At 32.3% G+C, this 25,648-nt stretch overlaps 1 protein-coding gene across 1 annotated transcript; it reads right to left on the minus strand.

The window, feature by feature from the left end:
• Positions 1-15,467: 15,467 nt before the first annotated feature.
• LOC141685745 (uncharacterized) lies at positions 15,468-16,795 on the minus strand. The gene is made up of 2 exons (XM_074490831.1): positions 15,697-16,795; positions 15,468-15,592 (listed from the first exon to the last, which is right to left on the minus strand). Exons 1-2 carry the CDS (start codon positions 16,793-16,795, stop codon positions 15,468-15,470), a joined length of 1,224 nt encoding a protein of 407 aa, XP_074346932.1.
• Positions 16,796-25,648: the final 8,853 nt, after the last annotated feature.

Here is a 25,648-nt window from a genome sequence, read left to right on the forward strand (position 1 = left end):
CATTATTGTAACGTCCCCAAATCCGAGGTCAGGAATCTGGGTCGTCACGCAATCCTTCAATCATGTATAACCTGTATTAACTCAATAATCCAATAATTCCATATCACAGACCCTCAATCTAACACACTCACAAGTTATAGCCTTACAAATGACGTACAACAAGTATCATCTGTTATTAAAAACTCAAATATATTTTACATGATCTCAAACAATTATTCATAACCTCTACATGAAGTTACAATAATTACGATTGATATCTTATACCTATCTGATACTCTGGTCCACCTAAGACAAAGCTGCCAGGGATTCTCCCCATGACTGCAAGCGACTAAGTCCCACACCGGCATACTGGTTATCTATTCTGCTGTGACATTTAAAAGAAAGCAAGAGTGAGGAATATTGCTCATCCATAATAATGTATAATATTAAAAGACTGTATAATAAATTCATGTATAATTCCATAAATGATAAATATGTTTATCCAAAAATAATTTTCCTCGGTGATACACACCTTCTTTCAAAAATAATTCTTTTATGGACTTATTATCCTGCGAATACCTTAATGGTAAACCCAGCACCGAGGCTTGGGTTACAATATTGTATCACAATTCCAATTGGAAGAATTTAGGACATTCACTGGAGCCACCGCATACGATGATTAGTCGTACTACAAAAATAGTAACCTTTTCTACTAGTAGAAGGACAACACCTTCGTATCCCGGTTATCACCCTTGCCTCTACGTGTCCCATTTTCGGTATACACATACTTTACAAGTTCCTGAGTACACAGAGTACCTTTGCCTGCGGTACCTTTGATAGTCTCCCTAGTACACATAGTACTAGAGTCTACCCCTCCAATTCCTTAAAAGAATCCTATTATATCTCGAGAATTCAAACCACATCGAAGTTCCCCAAGTGTTTTGCTTGTTGATAGAAACAACTTATCTTATCAGTGTATATATATATATGTACTTCCGAGAATTTTTGGAGGAAGTACTAAGGATGTGAGTTGACCGTTGTCAACAGATAATTAAATAAGGGTGAGTTTCTTTTGAAACTGTATTCAAAATATTTAAAAATAATTCGATATAATATCTATCGACGATTTGAAAGTATTAGAATGACTTTCTGAAAATTCAGATGTACTTTTAAAATGGTTCTTATGATTCTTAAATCATTTTAAATTACTAAATAAATATTTAATAATTAAATTATAATTATTAAATATTTAAACCTCGAATAATGATATCTTTTAAAAGAATATTTGAAAGAATATTCCTCAACTAATTTCTGCATAAATAATTAAAGTAATCTTTGATAATATAATTAATCGAGTTCGAAATAAATAATCGTTGGAGAATACTCCTCTGATATTAAATGATTAACTGAAATAATATTCATTATTCGAATAATAAAATATAGTTGAGGGAATACGATCTTTGGAAATCATTTTAACTAAATTCGAGGTATTTTAATATTTCGCAAGTGAACATCAAGTCCCTTGTAATAAAACAAGTACGGACTTTTGATCGTCCAAAACATCTCCAGGATGATTCCCAGGTTTATACTTCATAAAAACTGACCAACTCTCGGTCTTACAACTTATACATCACGCTCTACTATAGTGTTATTATTTTAAATAAAACCCCTCCAGAATACTTCCGGGTTTTCATCAAATTATACTGACTGATCCTCGGTCTAAAATATACACCTCTTATATACAACTCTACTCTCTAGCGTTATCGATTGAAATCAGATAATATTATTATACCAAAATCATTAACATATCGTATGATATTATATATCATAGTCCGTAAAACATCATAATACAAAATCATGTATATATCACAAATATTTGAAAAGCAAACATAACACAACAGTTTTAAAAATTAGGGTTTGAAAACTTGCATGAAGTCCAATATACGTTTCCCGACTTCCTCTCGTTCCGGGTTTTCTAATCAACAAACATCATAATCTTAATCAGTATTCCTACTGTCATCACCAACTTATATTTCTAGTAAGTTCAATACTTCATAATTTTCAATATTCGACCGACTCGAAATAAGTATCAATCCTTGGTCGAAATAGACGGTCAAAGTGGTCTTCTGGAGTTGACTTTACCGAATATTACTATTACGTGACTCGCACTCTAACAGTTTTAATAAATCGTAAAAGTAATATTTTAATATGAAACTACCTCGAAGAGCTTCTTGAGTACTTGTAATATTAATCATAAAATTTTCATTTTAATAAAATGAATTTAATTAGGTGAAAAGCATTTCAAAAGTTCGGTCACTACGGAGTTTTACTAGTCAAACCGCTTTCACTAAAACATTGATATCTCTCAAACCGTTAGCTCAATTGGCGCACCGTTTCCGCGTGCATGATCTAGAAAACGTTTAGAACATATAATTTGAAAATGATTTTCTGGTAACAGGGGTGAAAATCCTTAAGTAGCAGTTTCTAACATGGGGTTGTTTTTGATGTTCGTAGTCCACGCAACATGGGCTCCAATATTTTTATAAAATTGAAAATCAATATTCTTATTTGAACATTTTATGGACGTTAGTAAAATATATTTATTACTCTCTGTAAAAGTTTCATGATTTTTAAATATTTTTAAGTTGATCATTTTTATTTACAAAGTTCGTAATTTGTAGCAGTTTTTGTCGCGTAAATCACGTTTACTAAAACGGTCATAACTTTTGATCCGTAAATTGAAATCAAGCGATTCAAGTGCCTAAACAATCCTCATAACATTATCTATCATAATAAAGTCTCACTTTTTAATAAACTATAGTTTATATATTCTGAAACTTCTGCAGAAACTTAAGTTGAGTTTTGTTCATTTTAACAAAGTTACAATTACGATCCGAGTTTTGTTTACGTCTTAAATCATTATACCGCCATCAAACACCATCAAATCATCATCTCAACACTAAATCCTCTCAATAACATCATGTTCTTGAGGCAAAAATCATCAACCTTAAAAGTAATTAACTAAATATCAAGATAATATCAAATCAATCATCAAATTCATTCTTATATCCAAGATCCTTACTTTTCTTGAAACTTAAAACTTAAAAAAAGTTTGGATGAAGGTTTATACCTTTCTTGGTAGCTTGGGAGGTCCTCTTAGTTACGGTTGAAACTTGGGAGGGATTGGTTATGCTTAAGGATCCTAAATCATGCCATGAAAATCAAGAAAATAAAAGGATATTTTCGGAGTTACTATTCACCACCAATTTTGAGAAAGGATTTGACTATGCTATACTAATTCAATGGCCATGAAATTTTGAAATTACCTTTTACATGATATGAGAAAGCTTTTGTTAAAATTTGGTGATTTTTGAATGAGTAGAACATGATATATGAATTTTTCTTTCCATAGTGTTCTTGAAATCAACATTGTGTTTTGAAGAGAGAGAGAGAGAGAGAGATTTTCTTGCTTTCTTGAATGATTCTCTTGGAAGATTTTGAAGATATGATTTAGTATATAACCTAGTACTAGAAAATCTATGTATATCTTAGCTAGCTTCCTAGGTATACAAGCTAATCTATCTAGTTTAGATTCTAGGTTTACTATTCTAGCCTTTAGGCCGTCATGCTATCTAGTTTAGGTTAATATTTGATAACCTAACCATGGTTAGTTTCTTACCATAGTTAGTTAGTTCAGTTATCTCGGTTTGATACATTTATTTATTCGTTTACGCGTTTGCTCTGTCCCTTATTTGTTTTCGTAATAAATTCTCGCAAATGGTTCGCGGTGTAAATCCTTTCGTAAATGTTCTTTATGTTTTGAAGTATCGTTCTTGGATTTGAATTTGTAGGATTTTTAATTTGTAATTATATTGTGATTCCCCTAATTCTTGATGGTTCGTAGATACAGTCATTTTTCAAAGTTCTTTTTCTTCGAAAACTAATAGCGTTTACATACACTCATTTGGTACGTATAATCACGTTATCGACTCCGGAACTCAGTTTCTCATGCACAACATAGTGTGGGATAAAACGTTTTTCCAGTCTGTCGGGGCTACTATTCATTAAGCATTTTACAAAGTCTCAAAAATTTGAGTTATTACAATATGAGAAAAGGTATGGTATAATAAAAATTGTTTGCGATAATTTTAAGTTGAACTAAAAATATGGATTATACTAGCTAGTAGTATATGTGGTGGTGAAATGGTGAGTTTAGTTGGTACACTTGTGGATTGATTGTGGGTTGTTGGATTGATTGTTGGTATCGGCTTGAGTCCGACTGGTAGTCAAATATATAAAGGAGATGTTGCCCAAATTTTTCATAACCTACTTTTAAAAATAGAAAGTATACTTCCGTGTGTTATTGATATTCATGTTGATACTCCAAACAATTGTGATCTCGGCTCTTGAAAAAGATTGTTACAGCCAATCTGACTATATATAATTGGTCTTTGATTTCATTTAGCTAGTCATCACTTGGTGAAATTGATCAATTAAGTGAGTTAATTGGTTAATTTTACCAATTAATGGTCAGTTAGATGGAAAATGATTCCAATTAGACAAGGTCAAATTTTAATGTGACTTTCAAATTCGAAATCAAAGCAATGAGGAATTTGGAGAAGGTAAGGACGCCAGTAGAATTTAGAAATTGCTGCAAGTGTGTGAAGCTTTACTTAAATAGATATGCCCTTTTTAATGGATAAGATAAATAAAAAGGTTATTGGTATGGACAAGTGAGAAGAATGTTTTCAAGAACTAAAGATTTAAGATAGAGTAAAAAGAAGGAAGGAAGGAAAGGAAGAAGGGAGGTGGAATAAAGAATAGATTAATAGCTACACCAATATGGATTTTATTAGACAATCAAAGAGATTTTATCATCTGCAATAAAGTTTATTAAAAGATGTCTTGTTTCTAAACTGTTTTGATAATCATACAATAAATGATTTACCAAGTATTTCTGTTTTGGATAAAGTGTGAGATACAGATTTAATTCAGTTTCTGATTGATGTTGATACTTAGGTTATTGTTAAATATCAAAAGTGGTATTAATATAGATGATTGATTTTTACTTCAGTATGAGATGTTATGAGCATCAAAGTTTGTATTAATATCTAATTTGATATGACATCAAAATGAGTATTAATATCAAGAGTTCGGCTTTGAATGAGCTATAAGAATGAAGAACATAAATAGGAAAGAAGGTGGAACCAAAAGGATGATAAAGAAACTTTATAAGGTGCCATAATATAGGTAAGATATGGATATTAGGTAGGGCAGAAGTAAGGTGGAAAATTTAGGAAACTTTTGTAAATTAAGATAGGGAATGCATCCCAGGGGTACGATTAAGTGTCGAGGGCTAAATGAAAATATCTAGTGACCAGACATGAAGAGAAAATGAGGGGAAACATGTAAATAAATGCTATACCTACCCAAGAATTAAAGCGAGACATCAAAGACTAGATGGATACATTTCGCGAAGAGACGTCGTAGTGAAGTCGCCTGAGAACCCAAGAGGAGGAAAGCGTTAACTGCATCATTATCGATAGGTTATCCAAACCTAATCATTCTCTTTTATTTATAAATAGTTTGTCTAATAAGTGAGTTAGTCGCTTCTTGAAGAAATAGTGGTATGTCATGAGATCCAGAAATTGATTGTAAATGATCAATATTGTTTGATTTAAGATTTGACAGGAGTATTCAGAATATGATGAATTATGTCAAACCAGAATAGTATATACCACTCCTAGAGGAATGAACATCAGGTAAGACAAAATTAAAAGATAGAAATTTGGTTAAACCTCGATAAGTCAAGAGATTCAAGCTACTCCGAGAATATGATACAAGGCCTAGATGGAAAAGAAGACTTTCTGATAGTATGGCACAAAGAAAGAATGAACGCGTTATATGTAACTAGACGTTAAGGAAAGCATTGTAGTCAGTTTCATACGAGAACTCCTTAAAACCAAAAGAAATGATAAAATAGATTAGAATATGCGGGTGATACCTCCAAGTTAGTGTATTTTCTTTAAAGCAGTAAGAAATTTTTGCTCAGCAAAAATACTCGATTGTGATTCAAGGAATATAAGATATGGTGATAAGTCCGTGCGTCAATTATATCCAGTCAAGATTTTCTCGTTGATTCTTAATTCTAAAATAATTGCGAGAACGTTAGAAATCGAATACGCCATGGTTTCAGTATATTATTCGCAGATGGACGAGAAGATTAAGAGGACGATTAAAGAGCCTCGAATACGATTGGAAGCGATTATAAACTAGGTTAATTAAACCGAGAAACATGTGGGAACGAGGTTCAATAACTAGTAACTATTGCCAACGTTTATGAGCATGAATTACTAGAATTATAAAGAAAAGAGAATTAATATGCATTATGCTGGTCCTTTTGGAACATTAAAATAGGCATGATAAGTGTAAGTGAGTTGGCTTCACCGCCATATGTATAGCAGTTTCAGAGGTGTTTATAGGTGTATACTCATGAAGACTAATTTAGCTCCATTATATATAAAATGGAGGCTTGAGTTGAGTTATATGGGTAAATAATATAATATGATGTCAGTAAGAGGCTGTTAAATGATGCTACGAGTAAAAGTTTATGAAAAGTTGTAAGGTTGAGGGATCAACCTGAGAAAATAGAAGTGAGATACTTAAATGTATCATTATCTGATCCTTACTATGATTCTGAGGACAGAATCCTTTTAAGGGGGAAGGATATAATATATGGGATATCGCGTGTAATTATTTTTATCAATAAATGAATTATTATATAATTATTATGTGAATTTTGGTGAATTATCTAATGATTGATATTTATATTTACATGTTTATATGTGATAAGATATGAGTATGTTAATTTTACTATGCCCAGAATAAAATATAGATAATTGTGATATTTTTATGGTAATTTTTGGATCATCATATGATTTTATAATGATTTATAAATTTAATAATTATTTTCTGAATAATTACAAAATTACTTTATAAAGTCGGGAATCGTCCAACTTCAACCGTTTTTACAACCCAAAACTCTTCCGAAAACTCCTTCCTAACCTGATCTAGTAATTCCAGACATTTTCCTTGTTTTAAATTTTTCAATCCGGATTACGGTTTGACCCGTGCGCGACCCGGCGCATAATTTTCGATACGAAAATTATACCAATATATCAACAAACCCCGTATTCTTAAAAGACGGGATAATGTTACATTATTTTCTTATAAAGTGTTTTATAAGAAGCCCGGTCTGGTTAATTATCCAATACGGGTATCATATCGGATCATTTTTGCAGTTACTTAGCGGCTAAGCAACTAATTTATCGATCCAATACGAACCAATATTTCATAAATATATATAGCCCTTTTATTATTTCATCTTATTCGTATAAGCATAATCGATCAGTAGAAATATAGAATTTACAGAGAAAAACCCTAATTAAACGTTATGTTCTTGAAAATTAAACGCACAAACGAAGGCGTTATCAAACTCTGATTTAAGCGTGCAATATATCAAATCGAAACTCTCGAAAAGACCTTTCTGAATCAATCAACTATTTTGGTGCAGAAGTCGAGGTAATTTTCTTATTGATTTATTTTAATTCGAATTAATTAAGGATTAAAATAGGAATTTTTGTTCTTGATGTTATTTATGTGATTTGATGACTTAATCATGTAGATAATATTCTCCTGATTAATTTGGTATATTATATGTCAAAATAGAGGTCAATAACATGGTGAAAATGAGGTTTAATTTTGGGAAAATTTGAATTATGGTTTATAGGAATTCTTGAAGCTTTTTAATTAAAAATTGGGGTTTTGTTTTTTACAAGTTCTGGGTAGATTTCAAGCATACTAGCAGATAGATCATGGATTTTGGAATGGATTCATATGTTGAGAAGCTGTGTTGGGGGCCGATTATACCTAGTTGGAAACTCGTCGGCCGTGGAAAGGCGGATCGATTTCCGACGAATTGATCGAACTTATTGCGTTTTTGAGGATGTAAATCAATTCCGGATGTTGCCTTCTACTGATCTACACAACCTCACGCCATTATGGGCGGTTTGGGGCGGCCGCCGACGAGCTCGATGGCGGCCGCCATGGCTGCCGGTGGCGAAGGGCGGAGGTGGTGATGAAATTGCAGTTTCATCACCCACCTTTCACCTAATTTACATTTTTATCCCTTCTTTTTAAAAAAATTTCAAAAACGATATTCTGTTATTTTAAAAATCAAAAAATTGTTTATTTAATTATTTTAAATTCATAAAATTCTTTTTAATTATTTATTTACTTAAAAATAAATCTGATTTATTTTATTAATTAATTTTAATTAATTTTTAATTATTTTAATTAATTGATTAATTTAATATTAATTGATTAATTAATTTAATTAATTATTAATTAATTTTAATTGATTTAATAATTAGATTTAAATATTTATTTTTGATTTAAAAATTTCGAAAAATAGTTTCGAGCTTTAAAATATTATTTAAAATTATTTTCAAAGCTCAATAATTATTATAAAATTATTTTGAAGTCAGATTCGGGTGTTCTAACCCTATTATTTAATTATAAAATGATTCGGAGACCCGTTTTAATTCCAAAAAATATTTAAAAATTCATATTAAATACCTGGAAAATTATTTTAACCCCGAATCTTCTTTGAATAATTATTTTAATTAAATACCTTATGTGCTACGTGTTATATGTGATCTGATTGATGTATAATATGATTGTACATGCATTGTTTGACTGTTTTTGTTGTAACTTTCAATCCGTAAATCAGATTTGGGTAAAACGAAGGGTAGATGAAAGCTAGTGACGTCTTTGTGACGATTAAAATAATATGAGATGAATATTGAAAGATACTTGTGATGCCTAGCAGAGTAAGCGAGGCATAGAAAAAGAAAGCCAGTGATCAGCACATAGATCTGAAGCGTAAAAAAGGAAAACAAATGATCGATGAATAGAGGCAAGGCATAAAAAAGGAAGGAAAATGATTGATGAGTAGATCTGTTAGATGAGTACAAGTAAAGTTAGAAATCGTCTGTGATAAGGCAAGTACTTCTGAACCTTTCTTCAAGATATATTGAAAATATTTTGAACTCTCTCATAACATGTTGCGAATATTCAAAATAAATCATGTTTTATATTGCATGTGATTTAAACTATTCAAACTTGAACTCTGATCATATCATTGAACTTGTAATAACCCCAAAAATTTTGGACTTTTTGTAATCCTTATGAATAGTGATTTTGCTGATTATGCTGATTAAGGAAATTTTTCATGCCACACTATGTAGGAATTCTTTTATTGATATTCTGAGATCTTATTAATACTCCATAGAGTATATGAGTGTATGTAAAGATCGTCAGAATCCAAATTCAAACACTTTGATTTTTCCCAAAAATCCACCAGATACCGAAAGAATTGAGTATAAGGTGATATGATTAAAAGGATTTAAATTCAAGGATTATCCCAAAAAGCTCTCGGCCTCTCTTAATATTCAAGGAAGAAATTTTGCAAGTCCAAGCTCCACTTCATAAACAAATCCAAGGTAATTATGTAAGCTTTCCTATGATTAGATGAGTATATCCTAGGAGTTTAAGATTCTAATTCCTTGTAAATCCCTTCCAATAAATTATGGAAGGAGATGGTGAATAGTACTCCCTTGAAATTAATTTTGTGTTCTTGATTTCTTTGAAAAGATCAAGCTTGTAGGAGGTTAGATCAAGGTTTCCTAAGGCTTTCTAGCAACTTATCACTCACCAAGGAAGGTAAAACCTCATACCCTAGCTTTCCTTTGAATATTTAGGAGTTGTTATGATTGATATAGTATATGAGAAGCATGATCCTTGTTTGTTAGGAGTTTGGTTGGATTTGTAGTGATTTTGGGATATGAATCTTGGTTAATGGTTAATGAATCTTAAGTTATGGATAGTAGATCATGTTTGTGGTTGAATGAGCTGGAAAACATTGAGGTTATGGACTGATTTGGTAAGTTTTAGATGAGGTTTTATTGTATTGATGATTATGAGTTGGTTGGTGGTTAATTGGAGTAGAATAAATATTGGTAATCATGTAAACATAGCCGTCGTAATACCCGTTTCCATTCAAATGCTTGTACTTAGTGTTCGGGACAGAAAGCTCACTGACCAATCTGTAACTCTGCCATGTTTAGCTAGATCGTGTCGTAAGCTTCGTTTTGTTATGTGGTTCGCTTAGATCCGATGTACGATTTAGGAGAAACAACTGTTTTAAGTAACAGCATTTCGTGAGCGAACCATTACTCCTCGCTTTACTTTGAAACCTTGATTAAGGTCCTTAAATGAATAATTGGAGTATGAAACAATTATTTAAGGTCAATTGGTCAGCTAGTAGAGTATTCGTGAAGATTCACCTTAAAAAGTTAAACGGTTAATAATATAAAAATGGTGGAGCCGAGGTTACTCGAGCGACTTATGTGAATCGTTAAGCGCAAAAGCGAACGTTAGGGTCTAATTAGTTAAAGTCTAGTTTCTTAAGCGACCGTGGTTTAATTCCAACTTATATGTTGTTTATAGGTTACCAGACTCGCCTCAGGCCTTTTACCACCCCCAGTCGCTCAGGCAAGTTTTCTACCTATATAACTGTTGTTGTGATGTATATATATATGCATTATCTTGTGATAAGTGCATGATTCTTATTAGCAAATCTTGTGATATATTGGAGCATGTTGATATGATATATATATATACATGACTGTTTCGTAATCTTCATATCTTGTTATCGATTCAATTGTTTATAAACTGCATAATACCTATGCTAGAGATAGGAATTATTTGCGTATACCCTTAGTATAGAGGACCCAGAGTTGAACATTTTCCTAAAACCGGGAGGCGAGGTTCCCGAGTATATATTATATAGTTTCTATAACTATTAATCGAATAAGGTATATTTGATGGTTTTCAATAATAATCAAACTTATTTTCGATTATTCAAATAAAGATCGTACTTTCGAATAAGTATATCTCTTGTTATTTATTATTCGTTTCAAGTATGAGTTTTAAAACTTCTACTTCAATTATTTTTATAAAGATTATCCTTTAAGGGAATATTATTTAAATAATAATATTCAAATATTTTCTAACATATTGGGACTGATTTATTTTATTAAATCATCATTACTCTAAACATTCTTTAAAATATTTTCGAGTCTTCAAAATGATTTTAAAAGTTACAGAGGATCCCAAAACTCGTTTTCAAATTTAAGATCTTCTTTTCGAGGGAACTTGAATACTCGCTCAAAAAAATCTGAGGGATCCGACTCTGTGGTGTATTTTATATTTGCAATGAGGTTGCTGTTTTGAGAAAATAATTTGATTACTTGCCCAACGTTCGGGAAGTAAGTCCATCTAATTGAGTCGGCATAAGCGACAGGCCGGGGTACGGTCTATCAAGTTGTAAGAGGCTGGGTGACAGTCCATCAACGCGTGAGTGGCCGGGTAACGGTCTAGCGTGAGGTCCTAATGCGGCCAGGGTGATGACCGGTGAGGAATTCATCCATCTACTATTAGAAAAGGTTACTTATTGGTATCTTTGCCTGATCAGCAAGATATCGAGTTTATGCCAAAATTTTCTTCTTTCCAAATTCATTGGGTATTATAACTCTGTTATACTTTTCATAACAAAGGGTTTCAAGGAACGTATGAGATATATATATAGGTGTATATATATCGGGAATTAATGAAGTATCTAGTAACTTTATTTCTTTAAATAAAATTTCAAAGATTGAATCTATTCAAGTCTTATCTTGTAGTCTCATCTACGAGATGACCCTTTTTGAAAATTTATTATACTTTGAACAGTGGTACTTCAAGTGGTTTTCTAATAAAATATAAGTATATTGAAGTATTTGGTAACTTCATCCCCTTTTAAGCTTATATCCAGTAAATAATCATCTTACACTTGATAAAGATTTTTCAGTAAGTTATCAACTCAGATACTTGCATTATTGATTAAACTATATATTATCATGTGAGTTGTAATGCTCACTATTGCTTCCTTTCTTCATCACACAACAACAGTTAGAAAGGATGGCAAGACTCAAGCAGACCCAGCGCAAGAGCATGGGAAACGTCCCACGTCTTTCCGTTGATATCATAGCTGCCATAGCTGCAAATGTAGATTTATTTGTAGATCAGGCATCCTACTTTTGGGAATCAGTTATGTATAATTATAACTTGTGTTGGATAATGGCAACTAACTCTAAACTTATTAAGTAATCATTTTGGGTTGTAATAACTTTTAATTTATGGATTCAAGGACTTGTACTTATTTCAATTTCATCTCTGAGACTGTAACGTGTTGTGGTGTGTGTGTTATTGTGGGGTCACAGCATGAGGTTATTTATTTTAATTTAGTTAAGTGATATTTATGGAAAGAATGACTGTGACGACCCGGATCCCCGATCCCGGATCTGGGGGTGTTACAGAACTTGAGCTGTAAGCCTATTTCTTGAAAACCCCCAATGGTTGATTTCCCAGATAATAAACCATACAAATACAATACTACTCCAAAAATACATACCCATCATAAACAAAATACTAAAACGGAATTACTGAACATACTGAAACTGATATACCCTATACTACCCTATATCATCAAAGATCTATACCCTACTTTATCATTGAATTGTTGTTCATCAGATACTTGATTCTTCATCGGGCTTAAAGCCATTCTTCATATTTACACCTTAATATACCCTGGTGATGCCTATGAAAGGGTTTATGCTCTGAGATAAATGCTTTATCAATATTAATCATAATTCTTTTTTTATTGAATTACAATGGTTATCATATTGAATTATTTTAGAATTGGATGGTTTTATAAATGTGGACCAGATTCGTGGTCATATTAGGCCAATGCGTGCCTTGGATCCAGTGTAGAGAGCAGAGTTGTGTGCCTTGCTCGGGGTTAGTGCGTGACTGATCAGCAGCCTAACCTTGGTTTTTAAAATGAAAAGTGAATATCCAATTCTAATCATTGCTTATCCAAAAACTTGATTCTTCTGAATCATTTCAATTTTTCATTGTTTAACCTTAGTTATTGCTATTATGACTTGCTGAGCTAGTTAGCTCACTCTTGCAAACCTTCTTATATTTTCAACAGTTGAAAAGGAAATTGTTGGTTACGAGGATTCCTAGTCCAGTGTCTGAGCTAGGATTCCAGGTTAAGTTGGATCGAGCTAGAAGAAGTTGTAGATTGTAGATGAGTTATGCAAGATTGTAAGAATGATATCATTATCAGTTGTAAGTGGAACTAGTTGGGATTTGGTACGATATAATAAAAGATAAGGTTGTGGCTTGTTTTCATACTTGAACCTGTTGCAATCCATGGTTGTGAAAAGAAGGGTCAATGCATATAATATTTTACATACATATTTATATATTGTATGTGTGTTGTGAGCTCCAAACTTCTAACCCGGGTTTGGAGGGTGTCACACCACTCGAAGTCTCCAACTTCAACTCAAGCCCTTGTAATATGGTTCAATGCAAGATTACTCATCAATCATTTTTATGAAACCTGTCTTTTTTTGTATGAATCTGGTCATTATATTTTGTATTCGATCAGTATTTGATGCCCATAAATGGATACTTTTGGTCATTATTGTTGGTATTGGCTCCATAAAATTTTTAAGTGCTATATTTACCATTTTCTTACGCAAACACTTAAGGTAAAAACTTTAAACACATTCACAACCAAACCAACTATATACATTAACTAACTAAATGTTAAATCAGACATATTTGTTGATTCATACCAAATTAACTACAAAACGTTCAAAATAAACTAAAAACTAAATATGACATAGAAGACCGTGATTTAGAGGTTCTAAGGTTGGATTTTGTCACGTGTGATTTTACAGAAATAGTAGCCACTTAATACGTCACATATGTAATAGGTACACACTTTATTTAAATATGTTTAGATTAAAATTCTGACACTAGCAATGTAATAACAATACTTGACAGTGTAAGAACTCCCGACACACACACATATATATATACACACACACATGCCATGCAATGAAGTTACAATGATATATTATGTATAATAATTAATCAATGATAATATTATAAGTCTAGTAAATACATTTATCGAAGTTGCTTGGAACGTAAAATATAGGTAGCAACCAATGTACTAATATTTAATCGAACACCATCTCGATCAATTAAGAATAAATTTAATATTTCGATGATAGAATTCAATATTACGTCTTATTTAGTTTGTTATTAATGGTGTGTGGGTGTGTGTGTGTACTGCACGGATAGTTTAAAATAATAATAATTTTTTTATTTAATTTAATGTGAAAGTTCTAAAATATAAAATTTGATAATAATTAGAAATATTCTTACACGTGTATAAATTAGTGATATTTTTAAATATGTGGTATTTAACAAAAAATATTAATAATTGAAATATATAATTTTATTGATATTTATACTGGTGTTTATGAAACATAATTATGTTTTAATTAAATGGTAAATTTTATCTTAGTTCAATAGCATGCGGATTATTTTAGTTTTACTCTGGTCTTTTTTTAGTCGAATCAATTATATATATTACATTTTATTAGCCTAAGGCCCATTATACCAACCAAATTCAATTAATAAAATTATATAAAGGAGAAGATAGGGGCGTTTAGGCGGCGCCTTTCAAATATTCTCATTCTATTTTTTAAATTTTCTCAATTTTTTCATTAATAAATATCAAAAACTACAATTAGCTTATATTCTGCTAAACATATTATTATAATTCGTAATATTCTACTAATATTTTTACAACATCTTCCATTAATTTTTTTAAAATCAACTTACCATCATAATATTCTTCTAAAACTTCTCCTTTATCTTTAAATAAACTTATCATGTTTATATTATCCTAAATTTCTTTTAAATACCATTTTTTTAAGTACCATATCTTCAACTTCTCTTAAACTCATTTTATTAAATTATATTTTTCTAAAAATTTTCTTTTAATTTTTAGTCTATGAATTATTACAAAGACAAGTATCTATAAATGTTTATCATCATTCTTAATATTCTCCTTAGATTTTTATAATCTACCATTAAAATTTGCGAAATTAACATATCATCATAATATTCTCCTAAAACTTCTTCTTTCTCTTTAAATCAACGTATTCACCGTTAGAATAATAATATAAAGATCCTGAAAAGGGTCTTTCTCTACAACCTTCAGATTTTCAATAGACTAATTCCTTAACGTGATATCAAAGCTCGAGCTGTCATAGGCAGGGGCGGACCCAGGATTCTAAACCTACTGGGCTTGTTCGGGTAAAACAAATTCGTGAATTTTATATAAAGGCAAGTGAACTAACTAGCATAAACATGTAAATTCAAAATCACGAATTTTAATCATGCTATTAACTTGAAAAATAAGTAATAACGTACACTAAAAAATAAAATAAGATTTACTCACATCATTTGAGTTGTACTCGATGATTCTTTTGAGCGTAAAATTCATCTATCACTTCATCTGGATCAATATCTTCAGCATACTCCCTCTCAATATTGATAAGCATAGAATCTCTCAAATATTCTTCCTCTATTTTATTTCGAAGATCGGTTTCATAACTGAAAAAAACCTTTCTGTAGTTGCTGTAGAAATCGGGAGTGTTAACACAAGACAAATCAACCTATAAATCAAACTGTATTGTTCTGCCTTCCCTGCATCAACTAGTCGCAGACATAACTCAGAAATAGTAGACAAATCCTGAAACTTAGCATGCTTAACTACATCAATTTTGTAATGATCAAGTTGGAGTTTAAGATGAAGCATCTCTTGTTGTCCAAAATTAGCAGGATAAAAACTAGTAGCAAGTGTACAAATGTGCTGAATATCAAACAACCTGAAATTATTCTTCGGTTCCAAAGATGAGCTTAATCTCAAAAGTTGAACTGTAGTATCATTGAACCTATAATGTAACTCCTCCAAATGAAAATCAATTACAGAATTAAATACATCATAATGGTAATGATGCTCAACTGATATATCATCTCTTTGTCTCACAGAACGGATACCATCCATATAACAAGCATTCATATCTGGCACATCAATTTTATACTTTGCACACACCGACATGACATAATCCAAAAGAATATCAAAACCCTCATCTCTCAAAGATTGTAGCAATTCTATTATTATTACATATGAATCCATGGCATTCAAGATATCAATAGATTTACTTTGTAAAGCTCGACAAAACAAATCTATGATGCCCATTCTCTTATGCATCAAATATAGCACAAATAAAAAGTCAAATAATTTCAGTGCTTTTAAAGAACCTCTAGCTTCTCCACGCATAGAGTTAGAGAAAGTAGTGCAATTATTAATATTTTCCAACACAACAATGATTGAACCAAACTTATCCATCAAGCTACAAACATAATTAAAGTGAGCACTCCACCTTGTAGTTCCAGATCGCTGTAAATTTCCAATCTGATTAAGTCCTCTACCTGTCTCACGTTCTCCACTGACCACTGAATTTTCAACCTCTATGCCATGTGCAGCCTGTAACTCAAGTAGTCGTTTAGAAGAACCAGCAACAATATTCACAATATTAGACAACATAGAAAAGAATTCGCAAATAGAATCTTGTTTCTCAGTGGCACCAACCAATGCTAATTGTAAATGATGAGCAAAATAATGTACATAATAAACATATGGACAATCTTTCATAAATAGAGCTTGTAAACCATTAAATGCACCTCGCATATTATTAGCACCATCATATCCCTGACCTCTCATGTTATGAATGCTCAAGTTATTTCATGTGAGGACATAAGATATTTCTTTCTTAAGAGTTGATGATATTGTATCAGCCACATTAACAATATAAAAAAAACGCTCACGAATAGAACCATGAATATCAACAAATCGAAGCACAATAGCCATTTGTTCTTTATGTGATGCATCTATTGCTTCATCAACTAAAATGCAATACTTAAAATCTCCTAACTCATCACGAATTTTATTTCTTACTTTAGTAGCCAGAATATGCAAAATATCTTTATGTACTTTTGGAGAAGTATACAAGGCAATTTTTGGCGCTTTTTCCAAAATAATATTTGAAATATCAAGACTCAGTCTACCAAAAACTTTAATCATCTCAATAAGATTACCTCTGTTACGAGAAGTTGATGATTCGTCATGACCACGTCAGTCTATTCTTCTTTTATCTCTTCCAAAGATTGGCAATTTATGACCTTGTCAATATGTCTTGTAACATTGGTCAAGCCCTTATGAGATTTTACAGCTTTTTTATGTGGTGAATTATCCCCTCCAATATGAACAAAGAAAGGACATCTCTCGTTATCATTAACTCTTTTCCAATTCTTAAATCCATCAATAGTAAATACATGTTGTGAAGATGAGTCATTTTTAAATAGAAAACACGGAAAACAGAATGCTGCATCTTTTGAAATTTAATAATCTAGCCAACGCCATGAATTAAACCAAGATGCTTGAAATCGACGACGTTGATTTCCAAACTCTGTAGATGGATATTGATCTTTTTTAATTTTGGTTGACATGCTCCTAGCCTAATGTATTCACGCCTAATATCATCATGAACAGTAGGTGGATACATCCAAATTGGGCGACGCAGACCTGGATCACGTTCAAGTGATGCAAGATCAATTGGACTAGTTACAACTGTAGGAGGAGCACTAGGAGTAATTGTACCCGCGGTAGGAGCACCAGGAGGATCAATAATAGAAATAGGTGCAGCACTAGGAGTCGTTGTAGCACCATGATTCGCTGAAGGAGTAACGTTAGCACTAGGAGTAGCATTAGAAGTAGCAGTGCCATTGGGAGTAGTTGCAGGACTAGCATCAGAAGTAGAAAAATAAGATAATAATGTCTTCCTTTTACGACCTTGACTCCTGCAACCAAAATATAAATTTTAAATAAGATAAAATCAACGTTCTTAATTTTAAGGAACACTTAAAGATTACAAATATTTGTTTACTTTGTTATCAAATACATTAATATAGATTTTAAAGAACATGTGAAAATTTAAAATAAATTTCCGACCTAACACTCACTCCAAATAGTAACACCGTATCTACATTATTTAATATATACATTGATATTAAAGATACACATATTTAATCTAGTGGTATATCTGTACTCACAACTAATTATTTATATTTAAATTCATACTTTATATAATTATGATATAAACCATAACCAAAATTGAAAAAGATGAATAAATTAACTAATCTAATTGAACAAATAAAAAATTAAATAACGTACATTATTAAGTAATAGAAGTTGGATGTGATGCATAATTTGATCTAAGAATCCAGCGTGAACAGGTGAACAGGGACGACTTAGTACAATAGGGTTCCCTACTTTTTTTTCCTAATCAGAGCAAGGGCTGATTTCTTTTCTCTATTAATTAACGTTATGCTTAGTTACACACAAAGCTTAGGGGAATTGGGCTTCCATTTTTTTAATCTCTTGGCCCATTATATTATCAAAGTTACTATCTAATATGGGTTGGAGGTTTTTATTAAAAGGGGCTTTTTAAAATTTCACCTGGGTTGGACTTGTAGTAGACTGAAATCATAATATATATCAATTGGGCTGTAAAAATTTGACCTGGGCTGGAGCCCACCCCAGCCGATACTCAGGTTCGGCACTGGTCATAGGACTAATGTTCGATCCCTGTCACCCCGAATATTTCTCACAATTTATAGTGGCACGAAAGGCAAATTATTGTCCAAAAAATGGGCGTCAGTGATTTACTTTTCGACCCATAAATAGACTCTAGAGTGAGGGAGAGTGTTAGAATAATAACATAAAGATCATGTGAAGGGTCTTCCTTTAACACCTACTGGTTTAGAACAATTAGTTTCTTATCAAGAATGACCAAAATCAGGTAAGAAATACAAAAAAAACACATAACATTATTTTAGAAGGCAACTGCGAAGCGCAACTTAGTAAACTAGTTACTTATATTGAGATTTATCTTAGTTTAATTTGTTTAAACCCGGATCAATGGTATTTTTTTATGTTAGCGCAAATAAAAGTACAAATTATTAAGTTTTAGCTGGTCCAATTATTTTTAGATTTTAAATTTTTTTTATTTGTGGATCATTTGTATAAATTTTGTTAGCCCAGATGGATGAATACTATATATTGATTTATTTTAGTTTAACACTATTATCGTGACTAACGAATTATATAAGGTTTCATTTTAATAAAATAGAGCTATTATAGAACTTGAAAAAAACTGTAATTATATAAACCCAAACATTGTACGAATAGGCCCAGTATCAAACTTTTAATATTCTCGGCGGGAGAATCCTGTTATCCCACTCATTTCGCCTATATTATATCTAACAACTAATTTGTAGATTTTAATTTTATTTTAGCCCGGATCAATAGTATAAGAATTATCTTTAGTTTGATATTTAATTTTGATTTTAGCGAAATCAGTATTATACATTATTTTTTTAGCTTCGTGCATGTTATAGTAACATGATCCAGCTAATTATCTTTATTTGTTTTTAGTTTTAATATAGCCTGGGTGAGTATTATTTTGTTTTACTTGGAATGAATAATATGTATTATTTTATTTTAGGCTAATGACATTATATCGAATAACAAATTGCTTTTAAAAATTTTATTTTATTTTAATTCAGTTCAATAGTATATGTTTTTGGCCAAATCAGGTTTTATGTATTATCTTGTTTTAAGCCAAGTCAGCAAATCCAAAAACCTATATTTATTTTACCTTTTATATATATAAGATTGGGTGAATAGTAAAAAAAAATTAGTCACGGTGAACATATATAATTGTATGTAATTATGTTGTGGATATTAATCTATTCATGGGAGTGTTTTATTATAAATATAACTATAATTACAGGTGACCAACCGACAATAAATCTTTAATACAATAGTATAGATATATTATATATGCACGTATGTGAACAACCCTTGATTTTATTATTGAATCTTATCACAACTTATAAAATTTTATTTCAAAAAATAGAAAATCCATTATTAATGCGGAATAATATTTATATTTAAATATAATTAAAGTTTAACACTTATAATTTGAAAAGAAAATGATTTTAAATTAGATTCTATTATAGAATAATTTTGAATGATTGTAATTATACTACATCATCATTTCAAACTGTTTCATTAATTTTAAATAAAAAAATTGTAACTTCATTTTTTAATTTGGTAATTAAAATTTGCAATGATATATGTGCTGAAAATATAAATTGTATATATTTATATTTTTTATTATATATTCTTCATGTATTGTCACCTATATATATATATAGGGGCTACTCCAATAGAAACCAATTTACAATAGAAACTAGAGACCAATTTTTTTTAAAAAAAATTAATTCATAATATAACACATGGTATGCAAATCGATCGTTGAGAGATGTAGAAAAATATCGTGAAATCAGATTTTAAGAAAAACTTACGGTTTGACGGGAAAAATCAAATTAAAAACGGAGGGAAAAAACTGAAATTGGGTGTGGGAGGGTCAGAGTAGTTGGGTGGGGTGATTTTAGGGGGACCATTAGATTAGATTGATCTAATGGCTTAAAATTAGTTTCTAGTTTCTATTTTAATTTTGGTTTCTATTTGATCATCTCCCTATATATATAATAACATTGAAAAATTTCTATTAGACGGCTTTGATATGGTTGATTATTTAAAGGATTTAATTCAAAGTATTTCAAAAACATCCAACTATAATTTTTGATCTTATAACATGCTAGTAAAATGAACTTATATTATATATGGTCTGTGTGTGGGTACATTCAACTCTGACCATACGATGCATGATGCAGCTACTAATAAATTGAGAATTTTTTATTGATCGGTATCTAATAAATATGATACATGTTATGTTTCAATTTTCATCACGTCGAAACATGATCGAAACACAGGTGACAGGATTGCATGTGACAGGTCGAGACGAGAAAGAAGGGGATATATCTTGGACGTGATCAGAGGGGATAAGGCTGGTAGATAATTATGAAGACTAAGTCCATAACCACCCTAGGTTGTAGGAGTTAAGGCTGAATGGAAAGACCTAGTTCTTAGCAACATGCACTAGCACGAGAGAAAAGGGGAAGGGATGATAAACATGAGTTTGAATCGAGCAAAAAAAGGGGAATAACCAAGAACAAGAAGATATATGACTGGAAAATACTCATCCAACATACACATTCAATCTATCAACAGCTACAATAGTCTAGAACAAGAAAAAAAATAACTTCAATATGTATTCTACATTTTACATTGTATTTGTATAAAAAACTTAAGAACAAACATAGTGGAAAATCATTTAGGCTGGGTAATTAATCTCACCCGCGGTTTTTACCTATTCAAAGGTTTTCCACATCACCAATATTTTGTTTTATTTTCATTTCAGCTCACATTTTACGTATATTTACCATACTATAATCAATATAATAAACTCCAAATTTTGGTAAAAATAAGTGACGTCGTCTTTGGGAAACTTGCTAAGGATTTGTTTGATTCTCCACAATGACAAACAACGAAACAGAGGGAGAATCCTCGGGCCACGGAGCTGAGACTGAAGTAAATGAGGAGATGGCAGTAACACTAAAGAAACTACTATACGACATGGAGAAGATGCATTCATAAAATAGAGTATTGAAGAAAGAAATTACTACGGTCAAATCCAAGACAAAAACGGGTACAAAAAGGACAATTCCAAGTGTGGTCGGACGTCTGAATATGGACGATGTAGCGGAGTGATATCAACATGAGAAACAGAAAAAAGATATTGATGATGTGATTTTGGTAGATGAGAATGGAACTTCAATAATCATCGATGATGACACTGAACAACGCCATGACAAATAACATTATGATGACTAAGAGGATCGAGATGAAGACTGTGATAGTAAAAATCACGACATAGGAGTTCCAAATCTCGAAACCATATTTCAGATGAGTTTAAAAAAGAACTACAAGAGGTAAAGGAGTTGATCGAGAGAATTCCGAGTGTTCCTAAGCCACTAGAAAAAGCCACCCCGGCGAGTTATGTAAACTCACATTTCGCTGACAACATTGCCCTGGTAGATATACCAAAATGCTTCATTGTGCCTCAGATGAGGCTGTATGACGGGACCAGTGATACATTGGAACATATAGCTCAGTACAAGAAGAGGATGTTCACATTTCCTATAACAAGAGACTTGAAGGAAGCCTGCAGGTGTAAGGGGTTTGGCTCAACTCTATCGGGTCCAGCTTTGCAATGGTTTGTGAATTTTCCAAATAGGAGCATAAAGACATTTTCTAATTTTGATGATGTGTTCAATCTACAATTTGAAAGCAGTAGGGTGTTTGAGAAGACTACAAGTGATCTATACAAGATCATACAATGCCACAGGGAACCACTGCATGATTATTTGACACGATTCAATAGAAAGAAGGTCGCGATAACATTTGTGACATACTTACGGCTATTGAGGCGTTCAGAAGAGGCCTGAAAAAAGACTCACCACTGTATGAAGAGTTTACAAAGTATCCATACAGGACCATGGATGACGTCCAAGCCAAGGCTATAGCACAAATTAGAAGAAGACAACAGAGAAAGATGATGACAAGTACTATAGACCCACCTGTAAAATCACGACACCAAGAAAAAGGACTACAAGCCTTATTCAAGGGTCACTAGAGAAGATGCATATTTCAATACAACACAAGAACGAGATGATTGCAGAAAAGATCCTAACTTGCCACCCACATACGACAGCTATGGTTTCACAATTACCCCCATCAACCATGATGAGGGAGTTTACAGAGATTTGTCAAATGGCCAACAAAAAGCAACAAGGCCAAGGTAAATTCAGATTCTAAATTATAGTGTGATTATCATAGGACTATGGACATAGGGCCTATAATTGTATGGCTCTAAAAAAAAGAATTATAGTTTTTAATCAATAAGGGATATTTATTTGAGTTCATGACCAACAACAAGTCTGCACACTTCAGGAGGGAGAGGTCGCCAAACAAAAATGACAAGACACTAATAAGGCAGCCACCCCCCACCACACCATAAAGTAATTAACTTTATTGTAGGAGGTTCAGAGGTGTATGGATCGACATATTTACAAGCCAAAAGGTTTATTAGAGAGACGGACATACGGGTAGCTCAAGCAGAAGTAAGTGACAACAACTTGCCAACTTTAATATTTAATAAATCAGACAGGGGTAACATTCGGGAACTGCAACATGATAGTCTTGTCATCTCACTTCCGGTGGGAAATTGCCTGATCAAGAAAATTTTGGTAGGCAATAGGAGCGCTACTAACATCGTGATGTAAAGTACCTTAAAACAAATGGGGTTGGCAGAAAGTGATATGATAAAGAAGATAACAACAGTCGTGGGGTTCAGTGGAGAGATCAATATGGTATGGGTGAAATCACACTACCTACATATGCACATGGGATTAATCTCCTATAAAAATTCTGCATAATTTATGGTGAGTCGAAGTATAACATAATAATGGGAAGACCTTAGATTCATGACTTGAAGGTTGTTTCATTGATGTATTATCAAGTACCCAAATTCCCAACATCATGGCGAAGCACAAGAGATCTGTGGGGACAAAAATACAACAAGAGAGTGCTACAAGACAAGCTTGAAGTCAACCGTTCAACATAAGGGGAATGAGGCCACTGTGGCGATAATAACAGGACCTGAAAAGCTGGATGAGATAGACGTGAAGATAGGAGACAAGAAAGTGTTTATTGGAGAAGACCTTTCCCTAACAATAGAAGCAAAATTGGTAGAGTTCTTGACGAGCATACTGGATGCGTTTGCATGGGAACATGACGACATCACATGTATTGACCTGGAAGTGATCATGCATAAGTTAAATGTTGATCCAAGTTACACCCATGTCTAGCAAAATAAAAGGAAATTTTCCATAGAAAGGAACAATATAATCAATAACGAGGTGGATCGACTTTGGAAAGCTGGAATGATCAAATAGGTGGACTACCCTAAATGGTTGGCCAATTTTGTTATGGTATAGAAAAAGAATAAAAAATAGAGAGTTTGTGTTGATTACACATACTTAAACAAAGCCTGTCACAAAGATCCATACCCACTTCCTCATATTAACACCATGGTGGATTCTATAGCTAGACATGAGTTGCTCACATTTCTAGACGCATCGAGTGGTTTCAATCAAATACAAATAGAGCCATCAGATACTAAGAAGGCAACATTCATCATGGATAGGGGGTATATTTCTATCTAGCCATGAGTTTTGGACTATGTAATGCAGGTGCTACCTTTCAGAGACTTGTTAATAAAATGTTCAAAGATCAAATAGGTCAGACGATGGAGGTTTACATAAAAGACATGGTGGTAAAGTCTGAGAATGCTGCGAATCATATTTGAGATTTAAAAAAGTATCTGACATTTTGAGATCATATAATATGAAGCTTAATCCATCAAAATGCAACTTTGTCGTGTCCTCTGGAAAGTTTCTAGGACACTTGGTGACAAGATGGGGAATAGAGGCTAGTCTTGAACAGATTAAAGCAATATTTGACTTGAAGAGTCCGTCCAACATAAAATACATGGATAAATTGACAGAAAGAGTTGTAGCCCTGAATAGATTCATATCACGATCATCAGACAAATGCAAGCTTTTTTATGACGTCATGAGAAAGAACAAATGTTTTGAATGGAAAAACAAACACGAGGATGCACTAAATGACTTGAAGACTTATCTGACCACTTCTCCACTCTTGTCCAAACCGGTTCAAGGGGAAGACCTCTATGTATACCTGTCCATCACAAATCATGCAGTAAGTGGGGTATTAGTAAAGGAGAACGAAGGCGTCCAATCGCCAATTTACTTTGTCAGCAAAAGTTTGGTGGAGGCGGGGACAAGTTACACACCTTTTGAAAAACTGGTACTTGCATTAGCCATGACTTCAACAAAGTTGAGACACTATTTTGAGTCTCACAAGATACCCATCATGACAAATTCTCTTTGAGAACTGTTTTGACTAAGCCTGAATTGGTGGGAAGGATGGCTAAATGGGCCATCCGCCTAAGCACATATGACATCGTGTATGACACTAGAACTACTATAAAATACAAGCTTTAGCTAACTTTATAGTTGATTTCAGTCTAAGCCAAATGATGACAACTGAAGAGGAATTTCAACAAATCGTGTCAAGAGCATACATCAAATCATGGACACTATACATTGACGAAGCTTTAAACATGAATGGAACGAGCTTGTACTAAACTTGCTATAGAGGGATATAGTAGCATACTCAATATGATGTAACTTCAAGGCTACTAACAACGAGGCTGAGTATGAGGCATTAATCCTAGGTTTGACAACTGCCAAAGATATGAATGCTAGACACATTTATGTAAACTGTGACTCAATACTGATTGTTTATCATGTCAATGGCTCTTACGAAGCTAATGATCCCAAGATGAGACATCACTAAGAAATTGATGCATTTCTTTGACACGTTCAATATACAATAGGTATCGAGATTGAACAATGTTTAAGATGACGCACAAGCAGGTATGGGGATGTCTTCAAAGGTCTC

This window comes from Apium graveolens, chromosome 9 (genome assembly GCF_009905375.1).
Source record: "Apium graveolens cultivar Ventura chromosome 9, ASM990537v1, whole genome shotgun sequence".
NCBI classification, from domain to species: domain Eukaryota; kingdom Viridiplantae; phylum Streptophyta; class Magnoliopsida; order Apiales; family Apiaceae; genus Apium; species Apium graveolens.